The following is a 14,951-nucleotide window of genomic DNA, read 5'->3' on the forward strand; positions in this document are numbered from 1 at the left end:
CTTTCTTTCTTTCTTTCTTTCTTTCTTTCTTTCTTTCTTTCTTTCTTCCTTGAGACAGGGTCTCACTTTTAGCTCAGCCTCAAACTCATGGCAGTGCTCATGCTTTAGCCTCTTAAATGCTGGGATCACAGGCATGAGTTTTCATGCCCAGCTTATTTTGAGTCTTAACATCATTATTTTGGATTTTTGGTGACTCCCTTAAATCTGAAAGTTCTAAGCAGACCTAGCAAACATGTTTACATATTGTTGTTGTTGTTTTTGAGATAGCACTTGATTCTGGAGCTGGCTAATCTTGAACTCAAGGTGATCCCCCTGCCTCAGGGTTAGAAGAGTGAGCCATCATATTCAGCTATACTGTTTCTTTGAAAATTTATCATTCTGTAACTCCTAGAGCAGATATTAGATGTACTTTGTGTGTTCATGTTTCCATTGTATGTACTTGTTAGTGTGTGCAGGTGCACGTGTGCAATCGAGTATGGAAAACAGGAGGTGCCGTTCCTCAGTTGCTCACATTTAGTTTGGGAAAGGGTGCCTTGCTGAAGCTGGGGCTCATTGATTGGGCTGTGGCCATTGTCCGTTACTAGGCTCTGCCTCTCACATCACCGGGGTCTCAAGTGCACACTGTCACATCTGGCTTTTTACAGGTGTTGGGGATCCGACTTCAGGTGTTCAGGATTACACAGCAGGTACTTTCCTAAGAGAGCCATCTCCCAAGTCCTGCATCTTAGACATCTTAACCTGACATTCAGGTGCCCCCTTCCCTCTCTTTCTAAGTCCTGGGGACTGAATTGGAGTCTGCTCTGTGCCCAGCAGAGGCTCGCCACTGAGCTACATCCTCTTCTCCCAGGTTTCCTTATCTATCCTTCCCCTTTCATTTCATCACTACAGGACAAAGAGGAATGATGAAGCTGGGTGGGTGTCTTTCCTCACAGGATACCCCACCCCACCAAAAGACACTGACATCGAAGAAAAATGACAGTGTGAGAGATCAACGGAAACAGAAACTTGCCCACACTCAGGCCAGATAGATACATTATATGGACCAGGCTGGCTCTGAACTTACAAAGCTCTTCCTACCTCTGTCCCTTGAGTGCTGACATTAAAGGTGTATGCCTCAACACCCAGCTTGGAAGGGTTTTCTAGTAAGCTATGGAGAAGGGGCTGGGCTGGGGGGATGCCATCCATGAAAGGAGAGAAAGGAATGCGCAAGTTTGCAGTGGGACTGCGGCAGACAAAGATGCACACCTTAGAAGAAATGAACAGGGCGGATGTGCTAGAGGCTGGCATGGCAAAGTAACCTCAGTACCTTGGCCCAGTGCCCATGCAGGGCCCGAGGCCAGTGATGAGACAGGAAGGCCAGGCAATCAAGCAGGTCCTGTCTGTCTTGAGCTATTTGCCCTGCAGCTCTGGGTAGGGAGACAGGCTGTAGTCTCACTCCCCAGTGGTGGCATTTCTGTCTGGCTTTGGGTCTGTATGGTGAAATGGAACCTCCAGCCCTCTGTAGCCTGAAGGAGTCCACACATCTTCTGGTGTCCTTGTACCTGTCAGAAGTAGAATGCCACTTCCTAACTCTGACCTGATACCTGCTCCGTTATGCCCCATTGCTACTGAGCTGGGTCTCTTTTGACTTCTTTCAGCTCCCAGAGTTTGAGGATAGAGGCCACATTATTCTGTTTGCTCACTCAGATAACTGAGAGTTGCTGTCCTCTCACATAGCTTTGTTTACTGTCCCCAAAGCCCCTACAGGCCTCTTGAGAGTGGGGGATGGGCCTGGAGCTTGGCATTTAGCTGTTTCCTGTGCTGCTGCATTCTGGCTGTCAGTGGTAGTGCCTGGTGGGTCTATCTGGTGATTGGGTAGCACAGTACTCTAGGTGTGAGCCTGTCACTCTGGTCCCCTGGAGCAGCACCTCCCTCTGCAGAGCCTGAAGAATTGGACTGTGTGTGGTGGCTGTCATAGTGCCTCCTTCCTGGGGCTGCAGTCATCAAAGTCACATACCCCTGGCCTTCACAGACTGGGGAGTAGAGGGGCCAGAGATGGCATATCAGCTCCACAGCAGTATGAAATTAAGGAGAGCCCCAGGTCCTAGCTCTGGCATGGCCCTGCTCACGTATCATGTCTGGGACATCCGAAAGGTCCTACAGAGTCTTGGACTTGGAGCAGACAGTCTTGGTCTCTCGCATCTGCTCTGTCTGCTTCCTGGTCCTTTGGGGCAGGTATGTGGATCGAAATCCCATAGCTGGTCCTGATTCCTGCAGCCATCACTAATGTCATGAGCTCCTTGTGTATGCCCTTAGTTACCTCAAGATATCCAAGGTTCTTGCTCTTCTGCTCACGGACAGCTGATAACATCTCCATAATCTTAAATGGTGATCCCATGACTTGCAGGTGCTCTGCAGTCTAGAGTCTCTCTTCAGCTTGCTTGGTCAGTCTCCTCCCTCAGTAGTTAGAATCTGCTTCAATAGCCCTTGGAAAACACCTTCCAGAATCTTCCAAGTTTCTGCTTTCCCAGATATTCGACTTTTTGTTTACTTTCTGAGTCTCAGGATCTTTTCTCTCTCCTGGAGAAAAGTTTAGTTTGGAGGAAACTGCTAAACCTCAAGTCTGTATTCCAGGCTTGCTTCAAACACAGTATGTAGCTGAAGATGGCTTTGAACTCCTGATCCTCCTGCCTCCACCTCCAGAGTGCTTCGATTATAAGCATGACTGGTTTATGTGATGCTGACATGGAGCCCAGGGCATCAAGCATGCTAAGACAGCCTTCTACCAACTGAGCTACCACATCCATTTTACACTGAGATATCTTTAGTGCTCAATATAAGGTAGGTGTGTAATAAATATTTGCCCACTAAATGAATTATTTTTTAATAAACTTGGAAACAAATATCCCTGTCTTACAAAAGAGGTATTGGAGGCTGAGAAAGACTAAGTAAATCATCCCACATCTAGTGAGCTGATGGGGGATTTTGAATTCAAACCTGGGTTCCTCTGCAGGGCCTGACCTGTACCTTGAGAAAAGCTTCCTGAAGGGAGAAGCCACAGCTGCTGACACCACAGTGCTGCAGAAGCAAGCAGGACATTCATCTTCTTTCCTGGATCTGCATAATTAGGGGCTCCCTTCACCCCACATAGGCTTGAATAGGTACATGGTACCTGCGCGTTACCATGGCAACACAATTAATGGTGCACTATAATGCAATGGGGCCCAACTGATCAATTAGGAAGTTTTTTGTTTGTTGAATGGAGGCGTCCTTCCCGTACAGAAGGGTCCCCTTCAGGCTCTGTTTAATTACCTTCTGGAGGTTGTTTTAAATAGGCTCTGTCTTCGCTGCCTTAGGAGGTTTAGAGAAGCAGCTTGCTAGGAGACAGAGGGGAAGTAAGTGAGCCAGACTGGGGGTGGGGCCGTTGTTCTCCCTCTGGGTGCTGGGGTGTGTCCTGCCTCCGAGCAGCATGTGGGACCCCCCAGCCCACCCCTCCCTTAATCTCCACTTGGAGACTGAGGCAGATTCGGCTGAGACACTGGCTACTTCTGAAATCAGTGAATTTGTGTGTTCTAACGGCCACCCAGATGGCTTCCCCACAGTGCCCTTTGTCCCTGTTCTCCAAGGGAGCCAAACAAACAGAATCTCAGCTCTCAGATCCATGCAGGGCCATTACGAAAGCCAGTCAGTCCCACGGGGTCAGGACTGCACAGTTGCATGCTCAGCCAGAGGCGTACAGGGCGCTGAGTGCAAAGGAGGTCAGCTCTAAATCTGGAGCTGCAGTTCAGAGTGGAGGTGCTGCTGTGTGTTGCTGTGAAGATGCTGGGGATCCGGCCTGCACTCTCCACGTGGACGGCCAGCCACCACGTGGCTTAGCTGCTCTTCCATGTGTGGTTGTATGTGGCAGGGTGGCTCTCTGTGACCTGCTTACATGAGTGGCTTTTCCACTGTGGGTAGTATGTGCTGCCTTTTCTAAATTCAGCCTTTAACCAGCAGGTCACAGAGAGAAACCCAGCTAGATCTGTAAGCCCAGTGTCCTTAACCTATTCTTTTGAGTTGGGCTTGGTGTGGTAGGCTGGACAGGAAGTGAGCATGGATCCCACCTCCTTTCTCTTCTGACTGATTATTGTTGTGGTTATTTGAGAAATGGTTTCATGTAGCCCAGGATGGCCTCAAATTCACTGTGTAGCTGGGAGTAGCCTTGAACTCCTGATCCTTTTACCTCTACCTCCAGAGTTCAGGGCCATATAGGCATGCGCCACCATACCCTGCTCTGGTTAATTCTTTCGTTTACTTGTGTTTGATTTGTTGAGCTGGTTTCTCTCCATGTGCCTGGCTGGCCTGAAACTTGCTGTATAGCATAGGTTGTCCTGGAATCCAGGCTCATTCTGCTTCAGCCTCTGAGTGCTGGGGTTACAGGTGTGCTTTGACTTAGAAAAAAAGTTCAAGTCAAAGGTGTTTGGGAGGACAAGGGAAGATGGTGGCTGACAAGGCAAGATGGGCCAAAGCGCCTGAGCGTGTGTACCATCTCTTTGAGATTGGTAGAGATACAATTCCTGCTAAGAAGGAAGAAATATTTGCTTGGCTGGCTCATCTCTCCCCTCCCTGGTGTCCTGTTAGCACCCCACAGCTGTGGTGCAGCTCCACCTAGTTCTGACACACAGGGGGGAACAGAACATATAGGGGTGGGGAGCACAGGCCTAGGAAATGCACATGTCATTTCTCCTCTGCCACTAGAGCTCAGTCACACACACCCCTGACTGGTCAGCCACCTGCCAGCTGCTGTTCTCTAACTATGGGGATTTTGTTGTACGTTTAATTCCCCACACACCAAAGGAACTTTTAGCTATTAGGACTTGGATGCTAGTCACTCAATTTCATTAAACAAAACAAAACAAAATAAAATGTTTTTTTGGGGGGAGGGGACAGGTTCTCACTATTCACTATGTAGCTTTGGCTCTCCTGGAACTCACTATGAACAGTTTGGCCATGAACTCAGAGATATACCTGCCTTTACCTCCTGATTACTGTGATTAAAGGTGTATGCCACTAAGCCTGGCTCATCAAAAATTTTAAGTGCACAATATTTCTTTCTCTAGTAGTTGCCTTTATTATATTAATTAACTGATTAAACTATAGCAGTGGTTATCAACTTGTGGATCAAAGCTCCTTTGGGGATCAAGTGACCCTTTTACAGGTGTCACATATCAGATGTTTACATTATGATCCATAACAGTAACAAAATTACAGTTATGAAGTAGCAACAAAATGATTTTAAGGTTGGGGGTCACCACAATATGAGGAACTGTATTAAAGAGTCGCAGTGTTAGGTAGGTTGAGGACAACTTATCTATAGCACGCTGGTCAAGTGGTCTTGCTTTTTACAACCAGACTGATCTGTCTATCTATCTATCTATCTATCTATCTATCTATCTATCTATCTATCTATCTATCTTATATGTACACATATAACGATTTTGAAAAGGCAATATGTGAACAAGATATAGAATTCTAAAATAATTCTGTATAAAAAGAGCAAAGAATAGTAAAAAGAAGCTTTGGGGGGTTTGGGAGATGGCTCATTCAGTAAAGTGCTTACCATGCAAGCATAAGGACCTGAATTCGATCCCTGCACCCCTGCAAAAGCCGTGAATCCCTGCACTGGGGATGCAGAGATAAGAGCATCCCTGGAGCTCACTGGCCAGTCAGTCTAGCTGAATCAGAAAAATGTGGTAGAGAGCAGATTGAAGACACCTGATGTCGACCTCTGGCCTCCTGTTCAGACCCCTGTGTGCATAAGCCTTTGCTTCAGATGTAGTTCAGCTGGTAGAGGGCTTTTCAGCTATGCCCCACACACTGCTTAAAGTGTGATGTGCACACAGGAGGTGGAGGCAGGAGGATCTGGATTTTAAGGTCATCCTTGGCTGTGGAAAGCTGTGTGAGAGCAGCCTGGGATACACAAGATTGTCTTGAAAAGCAGAACAGAATATGGGGCTATGACGATGACCCAGTACACACCACTCTTGCAGAGGACCTGAGTTTGATTCTCAGCACCCACAGTAGGAAGCTCACAACTGCAGTGAGAATTTTGTAATTTTGGTTTCTTTAAAAACACAGATTGTTATGTGTTTGTGTTTTTGTTTTAATCCCAAGTGTGGCATATGGGGCTGCTTCAGACTGTCCACAGCAGCTGACTCTGATTTGCCTCATGCTCTCAAAGGGGTGTGATTTTGCCAGCTACAGATAGTTTCTGCAAGTGCATGGAAATCTTGAGAGGGTGTATAAGTGCTGGCATCCAGAGGCAGGCTGTGGCAGCAGCTGCTGCTCCTCCTGCTGCTGGATGCTGTTGTTGCAGTTGGTTGCTGTTAGTCCATATGCAAAGAGATGAGTAGAAGAAATTGAATATCCTGATGGTGAATATCAAACTTGCCCCAAGGAACTTGATGCCCCTAATCAGCAGGAAGTAGTTCAACAATATCTATGCCCACATTTCACCTTTAAGAAGGGTGGTAGAAAAAGGAACCCACAAAGTAGCCACGAGTCTAGCTATACACAGTGCCTTAGAACTCCCGTGCCAAGGGATCTGGTGCTGCCTTCTGGCCTCTGTAGAGACTTGCATGTATGTACCCCACATGTACATATCATATACAAATAAAGAAAACATTTTTAAAGATTTATTTATTTATAATTTATACACCATCATGCCTGCAGCACCAGAAGAAGGCACCAGACCTCATTATAGATGGTTGTGAGCCACCATGTGGTTGCAGGGAATTGAACTCAGGACCTTTAGGAGGAACAGTCAATGCTCTTAACCTCTGAGCCATCTCTCCAGCCCAAATAAAGTATTTTTTAAAGGAATGTTGAAAGGAAAGAAAAGAGAAGTGAGGGAAGACAGGCAGTAAGGCTAGCTTCCCATCCAGGAAGTGGTAGAGCTCGAGTTTGTCCTTCCCTTTTCCTTGTAGCACTGTGTGTAGATCTCTGAAGATGCTGCTCGGTTCTAAAGTTCTCTTTAGTTCCCAAGTTGTCTCATTTTGTCTGAATTCTTTCTATATCTATGCATGGGTAGCCAGGCTCACTGAGAAAGGATATTTTTCATTTAGGTATTTCAAACATCAATTTGTTTAGTATTTTGAAATAGGGTCTCAAGTATCCCAAGCTGGTCTTAAGCTCCTGATCCTCCTGAGTTGCTGGGATCACCAGCACCCAGCTCAAATATCTTTTCACAGGCCACTATTTTATCCAGTGTTGATGTTCATTTGTCATGTTTTCTTGATTCAAAAGACATGCATTAACCAGGGGTGGTAGTACACTCCTTTAATCCAGCAGAGGCAGTTGGGCCTTTGTGAGTTCAAGGCCATCCTACTCTACAAATCAAGCCCAGGACAGCCAGGACTACACAGAGAAACCCTGTCTCAAACAAAACAAAACAATAACAACAAAAAAGCATGTGTTATCATAGTACCACCTGTGACCCCAGCCCTAAGGAAGGAGACAGGAGTTCAAGGTCACCCTGAGCTACAGAAAACTCTGTCTCAAAATTCCCTTGGTTAAAAAACATGACACGTGCCAGGTATAATGACATATACATATAAAAATGCCATAATGAATATGTGCCAATTGAAACACTGAATTTAGCAAAAAGAAAGAAAAAAATACCCCAAAAGAAGTGGACTAGGGATCTAGGGTTGCCTAGCATGCTCAAAGCCCTGGGTTTCATCCTGGGACTCCATGAGCTGAGCATGGTCCAACACCTCAGTCTGATACTCTGGAGGTGCAGGCTCTGGGAGGATCAAGAGTTCAGGCTCATCGTCAGCTATATATTGAGTTTGAGGATAGGCTGGGCTACAGGATATCCTGTCTCAAAAATAATTAATTGGGGGCTGGAGAGGTGGTTCAGTGATTAGAACACTGGCTGCCCACCCTGAAGACTTGAGTTTGGTTCCCACATCCCACAGGGAGCAGCTCACAAAACTGCTTGCAACTCCAGCTCCATGGGATCTGACACCCTCTTCTGACTTCCACAAGCATGCACACATGTGGTATATACGCACACAGATAACATGCTTAGTCAAGGTTTCATTTCTGTGAAGAGACACCATGACCGTGGCAACTCTTTTAAAGAAAAACATTCACTTGGTGCTGCCTTATAGTTCAGACGTTTAGTCCATTATCATCATGGAAAAAGCATGATGGGAAGGAGGCAGACATGGTGCTGGAGAGGTAGCTAAGAGATCCACACACAGCAGAAGGAGACTGTGTCTCACACTGGGTGTAGCTTGAGCTTAGGAAACCTTAAAGCCTGCCCCACTTAGAGGAAGTGACACACTTCCTCCAACAAGGCCACACCTACTCTAACAAGGCCACACCTCCTAATAGTGCCGCTCCCTATGGACTAAGCATTCAAGCACACAGGGGCCATTCCTAGTCAAACCACCACAGATTCTTATATAATCATAAATAAAAATAAATCTTAAAAAAATGGAAAGAAAACATGGGTCGTGTTGCTTAAACTACCATGAGTGTTTAATTCTTATTTTTTTCTCTCTCTCTTCCAGCTCTGGAGTGCACAGAAAATCAAACAGGTAATACAATTCTGGGTTCTTTTTCTCTCCTTCTCTGTGCTTTACTGGGCACCTTCTTTACCTGCTCCAGGGGTCCAGCAGAAGCCCTCACCCCATGGCTACTGGGTACCTAGCCTTTCCCCACTCCTTTCTTCCTCCCAGCACTCCAGGGCCTGAGCATCTGAATGCTAGGGTTCTTGCCTGACTGTCCTCACCCCTGAGAACTCTAAAATTTCTAAGAAAAGACTGGGTTCTGTCCACCAGGCCTGATTCTGTGCCTTGTTGTGTGACAGGCGAGGGCAAGGAGACTTCAAGGTGGGCACAGTCTTGGCTCCCATGGCTTGGAAGTCAAGTTAGGAGGACACTGACCATGGCTTATATATGAGTTTTCCTTTATGAGAAGTGGTGAAACCAACTGTCCAGAGGCAACAGAGGTTCATGAGTGGGAGGATCTTCTTGGGGAAGCTATCCTTGTCTTCATCCTTCACACCTCTGCTTGTCCCTTCTGCTTCTCCTCTCCCTACCACTAGGCTATCCTACACCCGGACACCAACGAGAAGATCTTCATGCCTTTCAGAATGTCAGGTGAGCTCCTGAGATCCTCCTGGCTCTGCCCAGCTTGTGGTGCTGGCTGTGGCTGAGCTAGGAGTGGCCACATCTCAGATATTGTATGAACTTTCCTGGGAAGATGTGAAAAAACATGTATTCACCCTAGAAAGTGTGCTAATGGCATCCCAAAGAAACAGTCCACTCAAATCTCTTGATGAACCACCAAGTTTACTAGGTCACCTAAAGGAGCATTGTTGGCTCTCAGGCAGGATTATTACCAAAAAGTAAAAAAATCACGGTGTAGGTGTCAAGTCATGACAGATGCCTCCCTGGCACTCCCTGTCCACCTGGCACAGAGCACCACCTGAAGAGTCACCTGAGGCCTACTGCTTCTGTAGCCTCAGAGAGGGCCTTGGGCATCTTGTAACTTTGTGAGCACCCTGATTGTTTCAAGCACCTCCATCTTATGCTCCCCATTCCCTCCAGAAGTCATTCTGTCAATTTGGGGGCAGTTGCTACAGCACAGCACCAGAGAAAGGCAAAGCCTGTTACACACACAGCCACACTCTTGCCCGTGTGTTTACGTTAGCTCAACCACGTTAGACACGCTAACATGTTAGACAGGCACACACCTGTCTCCCTTCTCCACCTTGTGACCTGGGTGGAGCTATGGCCTCTGCAGTGGATCTTGGCCTCTAACCAGTCACAAAATCTTCCCTAATAGCAGTCTCACACCACCTGCTGTGGGCAGGCTGTGGTTCCTACAAGTCCCATTTGACCCTTGCAATGCATTCTTTCTCAACATCTGCTTCCTGTCCTAGGCCATAACATTTAGCCAGATTCACTGTCCTCTGACCTTGTTAACATCCCTTCTGGGCTGACTTGTGCAGTATGTGCTCGCAACCTTTGTTTAGACAAGGCAGGGATCTGTTCTGTGGAGCCCGTGTGCACAGAGGCTGTGAGTTTCTGTACGCAGGAAATCCCTGTCTGGCAGCTTCTAAGGGCGAGTTTGTGTGTTTCACACTTGGGGGCAAGTAACTAGTTCATGCTGAGATAGGGGCCCTTCCTTTGGCTTTGAGAAGATTTGGCTTTTGCCCCAGGTCACTCTGCGGAGGGATATACTCACACCAGTGTGCTGCCACCTCTTCCGAGCTGCTTGTTGGAAAAGGCCTCTACCTGGCTGGGAAGGGAGACCTCAATCGAATGAAGATGCCCTGCCTCAGAAAGCCTGACGAGAGAGAGAGAGAGAGAGAGAGAGAGAGAGAGAGAGAGAGAGAGAGAAACTCAGCTAAGATGTGGCTGTGTGATGCCATTCTGTGAACTGTCACACTGACTGCAGCGGCCCAGCCTTTGCTGTAAAGGCCTTAGGCAACAGAGGCGCTGTACATATAAGTCCTAGAGTTGGAGCTGTTAACTGTCCCTCTCCTGGCACAGCAGGCTTGTACCCCAGCTTGTCTTTTTTTGTAATTCTGGACCTTTCTGAAGCAGGCATTTCTTCCAGCACCCTTATTCCAACCCCCAAACTTGGCCCTGTCCCCAGAGGGAGGCACAGAAGAGCTGTGGCTCCAGCACACAGAGCTGTGTTTGCTCAGAATGTGAACCTTGGTTCTCCATGCAACTCATAAGTATGGACCCTGGTGCCTGCCCATCAGCTGACTGCTTAGCATAAGTCAGAGGCTGTGCTATAATAACAGAGGAACAGGAGGCTGCCCACTAACAGCAGTGCAGAAGCCTTGCACATAGGCCAGGACCTATGTTGGCTGAAACTCACCCAACGCTCTACTGCTCTTGGAGGCTGGCCAGCCAGACATTAGAGCTTTTAAATGATCTGGCATCTAACATATGCTCATTTCAGGTGGACAGGGAATTCCTGTCCCAGGAATGGCTGTGAGGTGAAAGAAGAAGAAGAAGGGGGGAAAAAGACTAAAGGAAGCCCTGAGTGTCTACTCAGGGCTCCTTGGGAGATAAAACCATAGGGATGGGGGTGGGAGGTAGGTATTGTATCTCAGAGAGGAAATGGTTCAGAGGGCCACTGGTGATGAGCAGCAGGCTGCTCTGCCTGCGGGCCAGCCTCTAGATTCTGGAGGGAGCTGGAGTTGGGGAACAGAGAAAGGGGTGAGTCAGAGAAGACAGTGAGCCCTCTGCTTTGGGGAGAGCTGAGTCAAGGGAAGGCTTGGTGTCTCTCTGTGATTGTCCTGGGCTTCTTCACCAAAGCCATGGGGCAGAGCAAGCGCCAGAGGCTTCTGGGTACCTCATGGGATTCAGAAGGTTCATAGGACTTGACTCCTTTTCTTTCCCTATCCACAGGTTACATTCCTTTCGGGACACCAATTGTAAGTCTTGCTTGCAAAGGGTTTTCTTTTCCAAAATGAAACTTTAAATGTCTAACAATATCATTGTTCATAAATAGTTGGCAGAAGTTCACTGTCCTAGCGGGGGACTGCTGGGAGAAAGGGTGTGTGCCTGCCTCCTTTCCCTTGTTGCCATACAGCACTCCACCAAAGGAGTCTGACTTAGACCACCCAAGGGTGGGAAAGCTCCTTGGACCCTCCTATTAGAGGCTGTGGCTTTCCGAAGGAACCGGGAAGACAAGGGCACCTTGTGGAAATTGAAGTTGCAAATTAATTCAGAAAGGGTTTCGGGTGTTCTTTTTGTTTGGTTTTGGAGTCGGGTTTAGCCCTGCTCATGATTTCTTTCCTGTGTTAAGTATTCTGTGTTATGAATATGGATTAAGTCTGAAAACAGTGTTGAATGAGAAAATAGTAGCACAGTAGTAATACTCGCTGATGTCATTTATATCATGTTTAAAAATGTGCCAAGTGATAGTATATATAGTGTATGGCTGTGTGTTCCGCATCTGTGAAACAGCCTGGGAGTGACAAGCAGGGCTCGCTCACTGCACCTTTCGCTGCGGGTGGGCAGGGGATGGAATCCAGCAAGCAAGCGGTGCCATCATCCCTGTTGGTTCCTACAAAAAAGGAACATTTCCACTGTCCTTTGAGGAAGTGGAAAGCACGAACAGCAGAGTGTACCCTCTCTTGTTACCCTCTAGACTTCTGTGCATGTGTAAGAGACTTCATTGTAAACATATGCACTTTAAAATTTTTATTTTTACAATTTATTCACTTTATATCTCAATTGTAGCTCCATCCCCCATCTCCTCCCAGTCCTACCCTTCTTCTTCTCCCCACCCCCTTTCCCTAGACCACTGAAAGGGGGAATGGAACTAGAAAAGATCATCCTGAGTGAGGTAACCCAGAAGCAGAAAGACAAGCAAGGTATATATACTCACTTATAAGTGGGTGTTAGCCATATAATATAGGATAACCATGCTAAAATGTGCAGGCCTAAAGAAGCTAAATAGCAAGGAGTGCCCTAGGGAGGATACTTAATTCTCAATCAGAAGGGCAAATAGGATAGACACCAGAAGCGGTGGAACAGAGGGAACAGGACAGGAAATGATCATAGATGTCCTCTGAAAGACTCACCCAGCAGGGAATCGAAGCAGATGCGAAGACTCACAGCAAACTTTGGGCAGAGCGCAGGGAGTCTTGGGAAGAAGGGGCGGTGTGGGGGAGGAGATAGAACATACGCACTTTTAATTTTGAAATTTGTGGTTTTGTTTGTTTGTTGTTTGTTTTTGGTTTTTTGAGACAAGGTTTTCCTGTGCAGCTTTTATTCCTACCCCAATATTCCATTTTTTAAAAATTCAATGTTTCCCCCTAATGCTCCTGATCAAACTTAAGGCCTTGTGCATGCTAAAGAAGTTTGTTAGCGTTAAGCCTTAGTCCTTGGGGTACTTGGGGGGGTTTGCTTTGTTTTGGTGTTTTGAGGTACTTTATGTACCTGGAACTCGACCCTCCACTTCAGCCTCCTGAGGGCCTAAATTACAAGTGTGTACCATTACTGATATGTTGTTGAGGCCAACTTTGAACTTGTGGTTCTCCTGCCTCCATCTTCTGGGTCCTGGGATTGCAAGTGTGCACCACTGTATTCACCTTACCTGACTCTGTGGACAGAATGCAGGGCTCCTGCAGGCCACCACTCTTCCACCCAGGCTCTATCCTCACCCCACCCTACCCCACTCTTTTTTTATGGCTGTTGTTTTGTTTGTTTGTTTGTTTGTTTGTTTTGAGACCGGGTTTCTCTGTGTAGCCTTGGCTGTCCTGGAACTCTTTGTAGACCAGGCTGGTCTTGAACTCATAGAAATCTGTCTGCTTCTGCATGTGGCACCACCACTCAGCTTTATCCGTACCCTTTTAAAGCCTGGCTTTCAATTTTTTCTGGCTTATTGATTATACTTTGTTATTTTTTTTCCATTTTTATTCCTGGTTTACATTAGAGTGATTCTTTCCACTTGTTCTCAGTTGATCCTTTGGAAGAGGACCCTCCTAATTTTGGTGATGAGCACTCACTCACATTATTTTATTTTTGTTGCATTCTATATATAAGCATTATAAATATCAAGAATCAGATAGCAAATATGTGCCCACCAACCCAGGAAGGGGTTGGCATATCATTTGCCTTGGTCTTTTTTCTTTTTTCAGTTGAATAACTATTATTACAAGTGCTCAGAGGCTCTTCAGCAGAGACTCCCAGGAAAGTGAAGTGTCTAAGATTGCATTCTCCTAACAATTGTTTCATAAAGGACTCTCAGTAAGGTTGGGGACACAAAGGTGGAAAAGACAAACTCAGTCCTTGAGGACTTTTGTCTGATAGGTTCTGCTAAGGAGCCTGTGAACAGAGAGAGACCAAGAACTCCATTTACATTTTGGGGCACTGTCTTTTTGTTGAGATGGGTTCGACTATATATAACCCAGGCTGGCCTCAAACTGCTCATTTTCCTGTGTCAGTCTCCTGAGGGCTGAGATTATGGCCCTGTGCCACCGAATCTGGCTCTTCCTCTAGCCTCTGCCTCTATACACCTGCCAGTTTTTTTTTTTTTTTTTTTAATGATTTGGACTCTTAACAGCTGTCTCAGATGTATGACTATCAGGCTTTGCCTTTGGCTCCAATGCTCTTTTGAGTAGCATTTGGAGCTCGTGGGCCATCCTCTGTCTGTATCATTGCCTTGCAGGCAATGTCTTCTTATTTCAGGCATGAACAATGTTTGGCTTAAATGTGTTTTCTTTTGTAAGTAAATTTTTTCCATTTCTTTGGGAATCATTTGATATATTTTTCTCTTATCTTTGGAGTTCAAAAATATCTCTAGGATTAAAGGAAAAAAAAGATGTATATTTTATACAAGTAATATATGAATATGTTCTTTGGGATTCAAAAATACCACCACGAGTTTTTTTTTTTTTTTTTTTTTTATATAAAGAATATTTTAATGCTGGGCATGGTAGCACATGCCTGTAATCCCAGCATTTTGGCTATGGGGATAGGAGGAGCAGGAGTTTAGGGCCAGCTTCAGCTACACAAAGTTCAAAGCCCTAAGATACATAAGACTTGACTAAGAATTATTAAAATGTAAAAATAAAATAAAATTGATATAAACAATATGTGACTGTCTTCTTAGTTTTGAATTTAAATAATAGAAGCAGAGGCCCTTATGACATACTTCATCTCCCACTCTTTCCCAGAAGTCACCTCTGTTAGAAGTTTGGCTTAAGCTTCAGGTTTTAGTCTTTTGTGTACATACAAAGTATTATGTAAAATTATTCTTTTGAAGCAAGTTTCCCTGGCTTGTGCTTAGAGTTGGAGCTCCACTGCAGGCTGAGGCAGGGGGGTTGCTTGAGCCCTGCAGTTTGAAACCAGTTGGGTCAACACAGTGAGATCACTTCTCAAAAGGAAAATAAAGCAGAAGAGAAAAGAAAGAAAGAAAGAAAGAAAGAAAGAAAGAAAGAAAGAAAGAAA

General features: G+C 46.0%; 1 protein-coding gene across 5 annotated transcripts in view; it reads left to right on the top strand.

The window, feature by feature from the left end:
- Sfxn5 (sideroflexin 5) overlaps positions 1-14,951 on the top strand; it is a 116,382-nt gene that overhangs the window by 31,579 nt on the left and 69,852 nt on the right. For all 5 annotated transcript variants that reach the window (XM_055617628.1, XM_055617625.1, XM_055617626.1 and 2 more), the window contains exons 4-6: positions 8,538-8,564; positions 9,074-9,128; positions 11,400-11,425. In XM_055617628.1, the coding sequence (XP_055473603.1) occupies positions 8,538-8,564; positions 9,074-9,128; positions 11,400-11,425 (108 nt within the window). The remainder of the gene's footprint in view (positions 1-8,537; positions 8,565-9,073; positions 9,129-11,399; positions 11,426-14,951) is intronic.

This window comes from Psammomys obesus, unplaced genomic scaffold, assembly GCF_907164565.1.
Source record: "Psammomys obesus unplaced genomic scaffold, mPsaObe1.curated_primary_1811, whole genome shotgun sequence".
NCBI lineage: Eukaryota > Metazoa > Chordata > Mammalia > Rodentia > Muridae > Psammomys > Psammomys obesus.